Source organism: Micromys minutus, assembly GCF_963924665.1.
Source record: "Micromys minutus genome assembly, chromosome: 1".
Lineage (NCBI taxonomy): Eukaryota > Metazoa > Chordata > Mammalia > Rodentia > Muridae > Micromys > Micromys minutus.
In genome coordinates, this window is record NC_137969.1 from 253,225,252 (window position 1) to 253,240,560 (window position 15,309).

General features: G+C 50.0%; 1 protein-coding gene across 1 annotated transcript; it reads right to left on the reverse strand.

The window, feature by feature from the left end:
- Positions 1–12,001: 12,001 nt before the first annotated feature.
- On the reverse strand, positions 12,002–15,258 carry BAG5 (BAG cochaperone 5). Its single transcript, XM_080924829.1, has 2 exons — positions 15,090–15,258; positions 12,002–13,534 (listed from the first exon to the last, which is right to left on the reverse strand). The coding sequence occupies exon 2, from the start codon at positions 13,507–13,509 to the stop codon at positions 12,166–12,168; it is 1,344 nt and encodes a 447-aa protein (XP_080780955.1). The 5' UTR covers positions 13,510–13,534; positions 15,090–15,258; the 3' UTR covers positions 12,002–12,165.
- Positions 15,259–15,309: the final 51 nt, after the last annotated feature.

Consider the following 15,309-nt stretch of genomic DNA (forward strand, 5'->3'; position numbering starts at 1 on the left):
AGCCCCTATCCAGCCCCAGCCTGTCCTCAGTCAGGGCTGCTCCCAGGCTCCAAGCCCCTCATTATTCTTCATCTTCCCCACCCCTGCCTTGACACAAATGCAAGCACACACATGTGCTTATACCTACATGCAAGCACACTCACAATGCATGTTTGCACCTATATTAACATTTGCACACTGCCGTGAACTTACACGTGCTCACACGCATATGTGCCCATTACATATAGGTTACCTGGTGAAGCACCAGGTCCCCAGGGCCTTAGGCTCTGCAGATTGGAGGTCCAGCCTCCAGAGATCTAGGCACTATGGGGCTGTTCAGACCAGAGCAAAGGGCTCAGGGCCTAGGTCATCTTACCCTTACCCATCTAATTGCTGAGAGTCAGGGGCTATGACTTAGCTGGGGAGGGGCAGGATATAGGCCTAGGTGGGACAGGAAATTGGGGCTTGCATATAGAACAGGAGCTTGCTAGGACCTCAAGCCTCAGGATCATTGAGGGAAACGGAGCAAAGTGGGCTCAGCCTCTCTCCTCTGTATCTCCCTCCTGCCACATTTACTCACCACACACGCTGCTCCTGGCCCTCTGGCTGCTTTCTTCCAAGCTTCCTTGACATGGAGCAGAATCCCCAGTGGGCGCAGTAGGTTCCATGGAACTGCCTAGCTTCAGGAAAGTCTGTCAAATCACACAGGCCCAGAGACTAACACAGGGTGGCTGTTTGGGGAGGGTGTGTTCTGAAGGCTTCTTTCAGGGAGTGACATTTGGTTTGACTACACTCTACAAGGGAGTAGCCAGAGTTCAGATGAAGGAACAGCCTGGGGGGGGGGCACAGATCCACCCTCTCTGCCCCATACCCAGAGTTGTACCTCATCACCCTGATGACATTGGAATCACATGGGGATAGTTGGAGGGTGGGCCAGGGCTGAAGACCATCCCTCTGTGGTCAAGTTAGGAATCTTAGGATGAGTTTGAAGTTGCCAGATTTGCAGGGCCTATGCCAACTTAAAATTGTTCATGGTGGGCAGTCACCAGAAGGCCAACTGGAGTGCCATCCACCACCGAGCACAGAGCTGCTGCTCAGGTGGTATCATAGCCACCTGTCCACCATCAGCTGGGACAGGTGCACTCGGTGGGGGAGACACAGGCCTGACAGCTGCACCAGTTGGCTGGGCCCTGACCATTTTGGGTGGCTTATGCTCACAAAAGGGGAAAAAATTGGCCTTGGGTGCCTCCTGGTGGTCACATGTGAAGAACCACACAGGGCTGAGGAACTCTGAAGTAGCTGCTATGTGTTTTGGAGGCGCTCCAAAGTCAAGGGCTCTAAGCTCTATGCAGGTGAACTAACTGGTCAGTAGGCTGGGTGTGGGGGGTAGGATGTGGCCAGGATTGTCTGGAGTCCCTTCTGCACAGCCTGGCAAGGTGAGGCTGGCTCTGTGGGCACCTAGCAATGGGGGCTTTCGAGGACAGAGCTGAAACCAGGGAGGAGCCCTGTGCAGTCCCTCCCTGGCATAGAGCTAGGCCTCTTCCGCTGCCCCTTAGAGGCACCTCCTTGGGGCTCCCTCTCAGACACAGAAGGTTGCTGATGTGCTCAGTGGAGAGAGTGCTGGCCTAGCATAGGCAAAAAGCCACAGTTTCCATCTTAGCCATGAGGAAATGTGAGATGGAGAGGCCGCATCGGCTGGCACTTTACATGACCTAGGTCTAGGGTGCTGCCCCCGGAAGCACCTAGTTACCAAAGGGGGCCTACACCCATGCTTCCTTAGTTTCCAAAGCTTTTTTTTTTTTTTTTTTTTTTGCTGGACAGTGGTGTGCACTCCTTTAATTACAGCATTCAGCAGTAGGCAGATGTCTTGAGTTCAAGGCCAGGCTAATCAACAAAGCAAGTCCCTTTATTTTGAACTTTATTTTACCTGCTCATGTGTCTGTGTGTCTCGAATGGGCCTGGTGCCCACGGATGATAGAAGAGGGTGGTAGATCCCTTAGAACTGACTCGTGTCTGGGTATCAACTCTCCAGTGCCCTCAGCTTTTACCCACTGAGGCATTGCTCCCGCCCCACCCTGCATGGCACATTCTTGGGAGATGCCAAGGTACGGAATACCCCTTGGTGTGCCCACAGTCTGAAGGCCAGGGTCCAGCTCTGCAGACTCTTAGCCAGCCTGGAGACTTTTTGTATCGGCTCTTCTCACCGCCTGCATGTCCTTGCCTAGACCTCACACTGTCCTGGCCTATTGGGCCCCTCCAGCGGCCATGTTAGGTCTGGGATGCCTGCTTCTTCTTCAGATGCCTTGGTCAGGAGTGAGAGTCAAAAGATAGCCTTCTTGGAGGGATGGAAATTGCAATATCAGAAGAACACAGCACAAGGGGTCCCCCGAGAGGCCTGTTACAGCCCAGCTTACAGCCAGAACTAGGACTGGACTCGGGCTGCAGAGAAATGGAGTGTCTTGCTCCCTAGGCTCATGGGCCACGAGCATCCTTGCACTTTGAATACCCACCTAAGCCCAGCTCATGTGACCTCATCCTGTGACTAAACCCTGCAACTGCACTGTGTACCTGACGCCAGCCTCCTTGCTGTCTGCCTCTTCTCTTGGTCTTATCTCCCTGTCCCACAGGTGGGGACAGTTAAGACAGTATCCTGCCCTAAAACATCCAAAACCTCACACTGGTCATCCAGAGTCCACCTCTGAGCCAACGATGCCTCCCTCTCTGGGGGTTTTTGTAAACAGGGTGCCCCTAAAGTGGCTTCCACTGCCTTCCCTGTAAAAATAGCCCTTTTCCCCTTTCTCCTGGTATGGTTGTGGCATCAAGGTTGAGAAGTCAGGACCCGTGTCTGCCTTCAGAGCACCTACCTCACTGCTCTGACTTGGCACTTCCTGCCCGCAAGCATCACAGGGGTGATTAGCTGTGTCCTAGGGATGAAGGGGAAAGGAAGGCACACCATCTCTTGTCCGTCCTCAAGGTCTAAGGTGACTCATCCAGGCCAGGTGCTGTGACTAGGCTGCCTACAGGCACTTGCTGGGCTCTTCCACTCACTCTCAGGTCAGGAGTCACCCCTGGGGCTTTCTACAGCCAGATAAGATCTCTCCATTCTCTGACGAGGTATCTCAATGGCCACAGCCAGCCTCTGCCCCATGAGCCAGGACATCACAGCTGTTGGACATCTTTCCTACCCTAGGCCTGGCCAGGAAGATGAGACACAGAAAGCCACAGTGCGAGCACAGCAGGCCCTCCCTGCTTCTCACTCGCCACAGTGGCCATCCTGAAGCAGGATGACAAGTGAGGGAAAGTAGGAGCACAGGAGCACAGGAAGGGGAGGGAGCCCCACCCACGGCAGAGCTGATCAAAGCCTCTCCCAGAGACGGCAGTGGTGGCACATGTGTTTCATCCCAGCACTCGGAGGCAGAGGCAGGTCGATCTCAGAGTTCAGGGCCAGCCTGATGTACAGATCAAGTTCCAGGAGGACAGCTGGGGCTACACAGAAAAACCCTGGCTTTTAGAAATACAAAAACAAAGCAACAACAAAAAGAATGGATGGATGCTGACGAATTTAAGAAAATGTGCTATAAAAACAATATTCTCTTTTCTAACAAAAGATTTATTTATTTATTTTCGTTGCTATCTTCATCCCATTACAGATGGTTGTGAGCTACCATGTGGTTGCTGGGATTTGAACTCTGGACCTGTGGAAGAGCTCGGGTACCTGCCTAGCTTGTATGAAGCCCTGGCTCTAATCCTCAGCACTGCATAACCTGGGCATGGTGCCCCAGGCCTACAGTCCCAGCGGTGGGGAGAAGATCCCCAGAAGCTTCGGTTTCCCTAGCAAAGTTTCCACTGAGGTGAAAGCAGGTAAGAGGGCCTGGAGGTTCTGCACTCAGATGGGCCTTGGCATGTGTATGTCTGCACTCATAAGCACTAAAGTGTGCGTACACACAACTCAGCAAGCTGCAATAGCACACAATGAACCGTGCTTAAGGTCAGGCCTGAGGGTTAGACCTTTGGGTATATGGTCCACTTCCTTCTCTGACAGTTCCAGGACTCCCAGAAACAAGAGCACAAACTTCTGTCTACAGTAAAAACATCAACTTCTCTCCCAGGCCTGTGGCCCAGGCTGCTGTAATCCCTCCCTTGCAGGAACCATTCTGATCACATTTACTGAGAAAAGTGGTTCCTTAGCAACCTCTTGAGATGTCACTAAAGAAGCCACTAAAATTGTGCTTCAGTGAGACTCTTGAGAAGCCCACACCCACTCTTGAATGTGTCTTATCGATTCCCCTAGGTCCTATTAACCCCAATGTCTAAACCTTTGTCAAAACTTTCCTTTCTAATAAACTCCAACTCTGCCTCATTCTGTCCTTAAGTTCCTTTCTGGGGCCTCTTCCCTTAGTTCACGTCCTTGGGGAAGAGGCTGTGAGGAAGCAGCAGCTCAGGGAATGGTGGACAGGTAGTGTTGGAGAAGAATGGAGGTGGGCAGGCAGGAGGGGGACCTTCACTCCCACAGGAGAGGTTGTGAGGGCCACTGTCCCCAAGATTGACACTGCCTCTCTGAATATAACCATCTAACAGCCCGTTAATGATGACCCTGTCTCCAGACAGGAAACAGGCACATGGGACATCAAGCACTTTGGGGATTTCCCACCTAGGTGGTAGCAGAAGCCATAATAGGGCAAAATGCACTGTCCTGCAGCCTGGCAAAGAAAACAGCCGGGCCCTGTCTTTTGTTCAGCTCTAGCGAGACTTCTGTGGTCTCTGCAGTGCTGGATTCTTCCCGGTAAGACTCCAAAAAGCCCCTCACTCAAGTGCAGCTATGGGCATGTCCTCAAGTAATGGGGGCAGGCACTGAGCCTAGCTGGAGCCCAGATAGTTGGTTGAGACAGCCCCCCCCCCCCATGACCCAGCAGCTCTGCAGCCCCAGAACCAGAGAGAAAAAATAAACACCCCTGAGCACATTAGAACCACTCCAAGGCAGCTGGGCATGGCAGGACACACTTTTAAATCCCAGCACGTGGCATAGGTGAATCTCTGAGTTCCAGGCCATCCTGGTCTACAGAGCAAGTTCCAGGACAGGGTCTTCAGCTACATGGAGACCCTGTCTCAAAATACCAAAATAAAAACAGAACCACACAAGGAGAAAACAGTGGGTCTCCTGTGAGTGGGACCTGGTGGATGCAGAGGGAAAAGGGTGGGTCTGAGGCTGGAGCAGTGGGCCCTGGAGGGTGGAGCCTCAGGGTCACAGTAGAGACAGGCCCTCACCAGGTGCTAGAGTCTGTAGAAGGGTCTCAGCTCCTCATCTTTCTCAGAAGCCAGTTCACACGTCCATAAGGTCACTTCCCTCTTCCCCACCCCCAGGAAGGTTCTGGATTAGGCATGGCTGACCCCTCCTTCCTGGTAGAAACGCCTGGATCTGAAGTGACAACCATCTACGTGCGTACATAAATCCACCCACAAGGCAGACACATGACGCTGAGGCTCTCTGCAGCTGTGGGTGGATTCTGGAATCCGGACTCTTGAGGACAAGAACGTCCCCAGGGCTGGGCTGTCTGCTGCAGGCCTGTGGGATGGTGGGGATGGGAAGTAGGGTGGCTGCTTGAGCTCAGAGCACACACGTCATTTGCCTCGGGTGCCCAGATGGGGCTGGCAAGAATGGGAGAGTTAGCCTGGGATCCTGTTTGGTTGTGTGCCCCTCCCCCCTCGTAACAGTGCACCTGGCAGTCCCCCACCTGCACCCACTGTGACACACCCAGTCTAAACAATGCACTTAGCAACCTTAGAACCCCTTTACCCCAGACCTCCATTGAGCCACACACAATTCCACCTCTGAACAAAAAATGTTTAAACGCCCCTTGCTAACAAGGAAGTTTAGAAAGTTTTATTCCAGTGCATTCTTAAGGTATTGATTGGACTATTAATAATAGGTCTGATCCAGCCTGAACTGGTTTTGGGTGGGTGGGCATGCGTGTAGTAAGTCAAAGTATCCTCATTGAACAGGACGGGGCACACCTTTAATCGCCTGGGAGGCAGGGCAGAGGGAGCTCCCTGAGTTTGAGGCCAGCCTGGTCTATATACCATCTAAGGACAAAAACCCCCGAATTCTTCCATAAACTTTTAGAGAGAATCCCCTATTTGCCATCTTCTACTTATGGATGACTGAACACGCATATGATTAAAAGTAGATGCATTATGGGAAGGACCATAAGCAACATAAGCAATAGGCAAAGTGGAGATATATGACCTCATCTATCAATTACAATAGAGAAAGGGGCTGGAGAGATGGCTCAGCGGTTAAGAGCACTGGCTGCTCTTCCAGAGGACCTGGGTTCAATTCCCAGCAACTACAGGGCAGCTCCCAACTGTAACTGCAGTTCAAGTGACAGGACACCCTCATATATACATACAAGCCACTTGAACTACATCTCTTAATAATCAACTTTGTTTAGACCCTACAGAAAGAGATTCCCAACAATACTCAGGAGCCTTGAGCACCCTCACTCCTGTGGCCACTGTCAACCTTATAGTTTACCTTGCTGTAATCTGCAGGCTGTTTCATTCCTCCTAGCTTATTTTACCTCCACATAAGAGGCCAAGAATTTGGAAACATCTGACCCAGACCCCAACCACCAATAACACACAGACGGGTGACAACAGTGGGCTGACAAGTGTGACCTGCTGCCGTGACATGTCCTCTGTGAGCAGGCAGGTTGGGCTCCAGCATGATACCTCTCAGTCAGGAATGAGGCTGACAACAGAACCAGGCCAAGGGGTAAGGGGAGGGGTCACCACAGGGCACCTGTGCCATGCAGACTGGAAGGACAGGAGGCCCAGAGTGTGGCTATTGGGTGGAGACAATCCCCAGAGGAGCAGGTATGGTCTGGCTTTTACTAGTCACATGGGCTGGCTCACTCCTACTGCTCTCTGCTGGGGAAATATGGCTGGAGCCCCACCTAATAAATGATAGAGCTGTTGCTCCAACCCAGGAAATGATGATGTGGTCATGACTTTGGTCTTAAAGCTACAGTGGTTCTGGGTTGGTTCTTTCCAGCAGACACCAAGCTTCACACAGTATCCTTGTCAGCTAAGAGCTGTGCATCTTTTCCAGGAAGCCTCCTCAGACTCCTCAGCCACATATGACTCTGCATGGTGGCCCTCACCCCAGGATGCAGGCCCTTGCACGGGAATCACTTGCATCCCAGTCTGACCTGCTCTGACCCTTGACATCCCAACCTTCCCAGAGACCTTGTTCTATGTCTTCTCCAGGTCAGTAATTTTGCATCCAAGAATTGGAGCCATTTACTGTCCTTTGGGGTCAGCCTTAAAGAAGACAGATTTGTCACAGCTCCTCCATTATCACCCTGCTCCCCTCCCCCCAAATAGCACTTGTCACAGAACAGCTATGAATTTACCATTTGCAAGGTGCAGACTTGAGTTCTGGGTGAGTCTTAAGGTCAGAACCCAGCACTGCAGGGGAGGCACCAGCACCAAAGGCAGGGTAGGACTGCCAGCCCTGGGGCCATCTGTCCGCCCAGATGGCACATCTGAGGGTCTCAGGCACACAGGGTACTCTGCATGCCAATAAAGCTCCTGACAGGGGACACCAAAACTCAACAGAGAGGAATGGTTTTACTTGTGCTCTGGAAAGTCTCTGAACTAACAGGAATGGCTAATCAAACCTCCTCTACCTAATTATTCAGCAAGTATCTTCCTGCTCAGCAGGAGTCAACACTCTAAAGAACAGCTCATCCCACAGGCATGCCTGGGTTCCTCCCAGGCCCTGGGGCTACAAGTACACAGGCCAGCTAGAAAGGCAAAGCAGTGCTGGAAAGGTGAACACAGAGGCCTCCAGATCTAGGGGTGGGAAGGGGTGAGGGGTGGGGGAAAGCAGCAGGGGCCAGGCTACAAACAGCCTGGCTGTTCCTGACTCTCACCTCTGCACACTCAGGACTATCTGTCTAGGGACCTTGAGGGACTGTGCTATGTGCAGAGTGTAAGATAATGTTGCTGATGTTGATTCGGTAGCTTGGAGTAACGTGATGCCAGAGCTGAATGTTCCAAGCATGAATCACCCTTCAGCGTGACACCTACTCACCCCCCAGAAGCCAAGGTTAAGAGGCTCACCAGTAGCTCTGGCACTGACAGAGGCAGAGTGCTGCCGGTCTAATCCTCGATTACCTCACCCATGTACTCTCAGTTGGGGCCTTACCAAGCCTGATGGCCATGCCGTCCTGTCTCTCCTGGGGAACCAAACACCAGCCATTGCTCTGACCTCCCAAGTAAATTAATTTACCTAGACCTGCACGTCATTGTCCTGCTCTTCCCACTGAGTGACAGTCTGGATAGTACTAAGCCTCAAAAGGTTCTGAGAACTTGGGATGCATCTGTATTACTGCATGGTGCTCAGCCCATACAGAGGTAACGATAGTTTAACAAGAACCTAATTATAGCAAGGGAAATAGAAGGCTTCAGACATGTCCCAGCCAGGAAGGGTGGAACCTGGTCTTGCTTCCAGGACTGGACTGGGGCCATGCACGAGCTTGCTCGGGTGTGGCCCTGACCCATGTTTATCCCAGGCTCAACTGTCCTTTGAGACTGCTTGGCTTCTGCCACCTCCCGAGACGCCCGATTCCATATCTAATATCTCCTAGAAGAAACTGCCACTCCTCTGAGGTCAGGTAGTGTTTAATTTTAGCACTACCGTAAGTTTGTACAGGAGCTGTGACATGCCTAATGTTACCCGGTGTTCTGTTTGGTGAGATAAAAATCCAAGTTCTCTACAGTACTCTTTTTAACCTGTACAACACACATCTTCAAAAATAAAACAAAACAAAAACCCCACACAGTAGCCCAGGTTGCCCCTGCTTCCGCTTGCGTCATAGGAAGGCTCCATGCAGGTGGAATGACAAAGGTTCCAATGGAAAATGGTCAGAAAAGGAAAAAACGCTCCCTGTTGTGTATCAGAATTCTGACCCGCCTGCTCTTTCACTGTGGGGAGTGCATGTTTGGGGTGGGGATGGAAGGCAGTAGTGTAACCAAATCTTCTCAAGGATGATCTTCCTCAGGAAGATGCTCTTTCTAGAAGGGCTCTGCAGCTGTTTCTCATTTGTATAGGGTCAGCTCCTGTGCAGCAAAGTGAATAGTGTGCCAGGCCCATCATCAGCGTTCTGAGCTAACTGCTTCCACACAGTACCACAGTTAACCCTAAGCCCACAGGCCATAAAGGGTCCCTCCCCAAAGCCAAATGAACGTGAGACACGAGATCATTGCAGGTCAGCAAGGAACTTGACACACACACTCTGGGCTCATCTTTCTCTATACCAAGCTGAGCTACGAGCTTTATTTAAAAAATAATGTAAGACGTGTGCTACTGCATCTATGTCAAGAGGACACTGACTTGTTTTAGAGACCCTAGCATTCACATGGTTACCAGGGATGAGGTGGGAACCAGCATAGGGAAACACTTGTGGATTACACATCAAAATCGTGGGCGGGCGTGTCTGTCCTTTTTATGAGAAAATACCCAAGGCTTTTGTAGCTGGAGAGGTGGCTCAGCAGTTAAGAGCACCGACTGCTCTTCCAGGGGTCCTGAGTTCAATTCCAAGCAACCACATGGTGGCTCACAACCATCTGTAATGGGATCTGATGCCCTCTCTGGTGTGTCTGAAGACAGCTACAGTGTACTCACATAAAATGAATAAATAAAACATTGAGGCCTTTATGGTCAAGCCCTCGTGACACTCGTTGTTAATCTTAGTATTCTCAGGGCTGAGAGGCAGAAGGAACACTGACCGTGTGAAGCCAGCCAGGGCTAGGATGAAACCCTACCTCAAAAAAACCAAACCAAACCCAAAACAATCTACATGTATAGAATTAGCTAAGACAAAAACAAAACAAAACCAACCTGGAGATTTGCATTAAAGCAAGAAGCCAAGCATGCGAGGGTACCGCTGTGATCCCAGCACTTGTGGGGTGGAAGAAGAAAGCTCAGGAGTTCAAAGCCAGCCTCAAAAACAGAAAAAAAATTTTTTTCTTTAAAGTGACGAAAACCGGTTGCCCTTTATTACAGCTAATATGTGGGTATTTTTAGCAAAATAAAGCATTAAACAACTAAATACACACTCATTTAACAGCAATTTTGTGATAAGACTTTCATCTAGGTGGCCAAATAATGAACTAAAGGCAAAGCTATCTGAATTTTGGGGAAGATAACACACATTTTTCTTCTCAGAAACAGGGTATGATCTGGTTTAATGCTGGCGAAGGCCAAGCCTCTCTGGGTAGGTTTTACTTGTAGCAGTTTCTTCGCTATCAATCATGAAACCACTACAGTGATGAACACATGTTAAGAAACCCGTGAAGCAGCCCAGCGGCACGTGTGGCTCCCAAGAGGAACAAGAAACTGCAGTCTGAATGTTTTGCTCTTATTCTTTATGAAACAACTGGATCCAAGGAGCTGTAATGGAGACAAAACCTACCCCAACAGCCACACAAGGTCATGTGACCACCTCCAGGACTCAGAGGATGCTTATGGAAAGCTCCAAGCTCAGCAGCATGAGATGTTTTGGCAGGTTACAGGAAGGAGACAAAAATCTCCTTCAATAGGACAGCGGATACTTTGAGAACAAAGGCTCTCAAAATGAAACTAATTAATTAGTAACCAGGTGAAAGTGACCTTCATTCACTGTGAATCCTCAGAGTTCAATTTAAAGACTTGAACATTCTAAAGCTAGGACACAGAAGAGCAGCATCAAGCAGCTCTGGCCAAATTGAGAATTCCAGGGACTGCAGGGGACAGCTCGCTGCCAGAAGCCCAAAGGACCCAGTGTTCTACATTTCCAGTAGGGACGCTAAAAAGGGTTCTGAGGAGATGGTGCACGAGCTCAGGACTATGTGCCTGTCACTTGAGGTACATAAAGTTAATTCATCTGCCGGTCATACTTTTGGCTGTTTAAAGAGATTTCCTTATAAAAAAATTTCCAAGTTAAAAAACCTACAGCTCATCAGAGTTGAAAAGGTCAGATCTCAGAGAATCGTGTAATGAAATGGGAACATGAAATGGGGTCTGTTAGTTATGTTGGGGCCTGCGTTACCAAAGCACTGCAGAATTTTGGGGAGCTCTTTTGTTTGCATTAATAGTCAGCCATAAAGTGTTGGCTACCTAAAAAATATTCACAGAAATACATGGAAGGATAAATAAATAATGAAACCCTTTATATAACTGACAGGTATCCTCATGTTATGAGCTATGGCATTAGCAGGTAACCCCCAGACTCACCCAAGTAGGTACAGGTGATATTTAGGGCACTATCTGCTGTTAACTTTGTCTGATAGCCGCAGAGACGGGTCTCTCTGGATTTACAAGTATTTCATATCACGGTGTCTACTTTACAGCCGTGACCGGACATCAGACACAACTGTCCTCCTGCAGTTACAGGTAGCGATGGCCCTGTTTTCCTCTAAAGGTCCACTGGCTTCATTTAAATGTTCTCTATCCTTAGTAACTAATATTTTAAGTTGAGATCACACAAGCAAAAATAGCTTGAAGGTATTGGATAGGTGATGTTTCACCCCTTCCTCAATGTGGTTTCAAATTTTGGGTTGTTAGGCTTCATTAATTTTGCGTGTGCTGTACACAAGATTCCCCCCTCTAAAATGAAAAGCACAGGGGAACATTTTCCAAGCAAAAATGTTTATAAAACAGACCATCCAAACAAAAACCCCACCCCATTAAAACTAGGCAGGACCCAACAGGCCTTGTAACTTTAAAGTCCAGCTTTGTTTAGCATAATAAAGCATCTCTGTACTGTTTGTATGCTTGGACTTTATTCAACCCTGGAATTTCCTCCTCCTTTTAATTTGGCTAGAGTTAATCTGTTTGATCTGTTTCTAGACTCTCAAATTCTGCATTTAATGCTTGCACAACCCATTTAAAACTTAGGAATGCTGCCCTTTTCATGTTCCCATTAAAAACACACAAAATAAACACAAAGCACACATTGTAAGGATAGTGAGCCAGATGGAAAAGTTAATGTGCTATAATGATATTCGTTTTGCAACATCAAAAGCAGCAGAAATATAAATACTGAGATCGACTATGCACACAGAAATTACATTCAGGCTCCATGAGCTGACAGCTCTCTAACGGAGATTAAGTGCAAACCAGCAAGGTCAGCGCCTGCCCCATCAGTACTCCCACTCATCGGACTTCATGTCCAGGTAGCTGAGGATGTTCTGGGCCAGCTTCACAGCCTGTTTCCTGGCAGCCTTACACTTCTCATCTCCCTGTGGGTCAACAGCATCCAGAGCCAGCAACTGTTTGGTCAGTAGCTCCTCCAGACGAATGTAGTTCTTATCAGTTCGATTTCCACCAAATGAGAGAACTTCGCCCTGGATCTCTGACAGGTTTCCAAGGACACCCCACACGGCCTCATGTGGGGGGTTCTCCTCACATGGGAACAGCTTCCTCTTCTCCAGGGCTTCCTTCAGGTCCAGGTATGTGATTAGGGTCTGCACCTCAACCACCGCTCTTCTCCTGGCTTCTCGGATGCAGGGGTTTTTCTCAAGACTCACCTCATCCAGCTGTCCGATCAAGCCCTGCAGTTCCGTCTTGGACCTCAGGTACAATTCAGAGGGCCTCTGTGCCTGGAGAAGCTCATTTTTTATTTCTCTCATCCTCTTGAGGACATTTTCTATTTTTATAATGGAATGGTTCTGTCCCAGGTCAAATGCACGTGTACTGTCAGCTTCCTCTTCTAAATCTAGATATTTCAGTAATTTGTTGATATCTTCCACCACCTCCCTCCGATAATTTCTGATTTCTGTACGCCCACACACATCTAGAGCATCTAAATCAGCCATCAGTCCTGACAGCACACATGATAAGTGCCTGCAAGTCTCAGAACTGTCCACGCCCACCAGAAGTGCGATCAGAGTCCCCCTGGCCTTGTTTACCTCACACATCACAGAATTGATCTTGGCGACAGAAGGATGCACATCCTCGGAAAGTGGCAGGGAAGGCTGTTTCTTCATACAGTCTTCAATAATCTCTTGCACTGCACAGATCTTAGTTAGTGTGTGGTACCTTGCTTTCCGCAAGGAGATCTTCCCTCCTGTTTTAACATGTGTCAGCCTCAGAATGATGTCCTGGATGCCCTCCTCAAACTCGCCAGTCACACAGTTGCCTCCATTGTAAAAGGGCACAATCTTTTCTTTCACAAGGGCCTGAGCTTCCTTAAAAATATTCTGGATTTCAATCCGGTGTGGGTGATTTGCATTCTGCTCCAACTCTTTGAGAAGGCGTTCTGTCTCCTGTGCTGCCCTCTTCCTAGCTTGCTGGATGTCTCCTTTCCCTTCTGTATCCACAGAATCGATTTCGAAAAGTTGTTTAGTCAGAATTCTCTCCAGTTTCTTGTAATTCTTGTCATCTGACAGGCCACTGAAGCCAACCACTTGCTGCTCTATACTCCTTACTTCCCGTTGGATCTCCTGGAGCCTAGTAATAGCAGGGTGTTGGTTTCCCATATCCATACTTCTGTGTTCAGTTTCACAAGCACTGAAAAACACCAAGAATAAGAGCTTATTGCAGTCTCTTCAGGAAAGTAACCCATCCTAGACACCCCTTCTCAGTACACTTTTTTAAAAGGGCTCATTGGGGCGGTGGAGATAGTTCCCAGTCAAGTGTCCAAGTTGGAGCTCCAGAACATGTGTTTAAAAAGCCAGGGAAGGGGCTGGAGAGAGGGCTCAGTGGTTAAGAGCCTTGAATGCTCTCTAGAGGACCTGGATTTGGTTACCAGCACCTACATGACAGTTCATGACCACCGGTCACTCCAGCTCTGAGGGATGTGATTCCCTTTCTGTACTCTATAGGAGCCAGGCACACAGACATCCATGCAGGAGAAACACCAATGCACATAAAATAAAATAGTAAAGCCAGGCAAGACGGTGCTCAGTAAAATTACCAGTGCCGGGGAGGAAGTGATAGATGGATCTCTGATTCACTGGCCTAATTGAGGAGCTTCAGCACAATGAGAAGCTCTGCCTCAAAACACAAAGGACACCACAGAAATGATCGTTGGGTGAGGAAGCCAAACTCTGCCACCTTGGGCAGGCAGCAAACACACAAAGGGTTTTGTCGAGGGTTTAAAAGATATACTTGAGGAAAGGGAAGATGTAATGTCAACTTCCTCTTTGGACAGTTACAAAACAAACCAAGCTGGTGTATGTCTACAATTCTAGCACCAGGGAGACAGAGGAAAGAGAATTATGAATTCAAGATCACCATGGGCTACTTGGTGACACCAAGAATCAAAAGGGAAACAAAAATAGGGGGAGCACGGCAGGGATTTTTAAGGACAGATCGAAGATACTCATGGTCCAGCCTGGGTGGATGTCTAGGCCTATGAATTCTGTCTTAAACCATGAAAGCGATCCACGTACGCTTTCATACCGGGTCAAGCCATCAGGTTAGCATAGATCCCACCATCCTAAGCTACTCTTTGGAACCAGCAGGGTACCCTTGTGGAAGTTAACAGTAGCTCTTCCAAACTCACAGGAGCACCAATTGGTCAGACAGATAGCTTTCTACTTTTCAGAAAGAGGAACGAAGAAACATCCAAATCCTAGCCCTCGACCGCAAAAACCTGACGACTGCGATTGGCTCGGTCACTCGCCTCCCCGTAAGTGTGCTTAGAGCATTTCCCACGCTCAGGTTTCTGTCAAACAGCTCACTTCTGGCGGGAAGGCCACAGAACCCGGTCCCTGGGGAGGGTCCAAGCACGGCCCTCGCAGCGTTTTACCCCGAGAGGTCTGGGTGGCGGCGGTCTTGGCTGCCGCGGAGGGCGGCGAGGTGGGAGATCGGCCCTTCACGGGGAGCGGCACCGGAGCGGAGCCCCCAGCGTCATCCCTCTCGCCCTTCCCGGCTAGGTCTGACCCGGGCAGCCGGTGAAGGGGCCGGCGGAGGCGGCGGCAGCTACTGGCCCCGGCGGCCGCTCCCGGGTCTCGGCCGGGCCCGACGCGCCTCCGCCTGACCTCACAATGGGCGCGCGGCGGCCGCGGGCCTGCGCAGCGACTCGGGGAGAACGGAGCTCGCGCCCCCGCGCTGCGCTCACCTGTGCCGCACGCGCCATCGCGCTCTGCCGCCGCCTCCACTTCCGCAGCGTTGTCGCCGTCCTCGCAGAGTGGGCCCCACAGCTCCAAGCCCGGGGAAAACTTCTCTCCTGGTCCGGTGCGGGCCCAACCGGCTGTCGTCCCTCCCGGGCAATGCGCACAGTGGGCCTCGCCGCGAGTCGGCTCAGGCTTTGCGACACTGCCGTAAAGCCAACCTTTTCG

Excerpts from the sequence above, each read along its gene's own strand:
- BAG5 (XM_080924829.1), bottom strand. The coding sequence starts at position 13,509 with ATGGATATGGGAAACCAACACCCTGCTATTACTAGGCTCCAGGAGATC.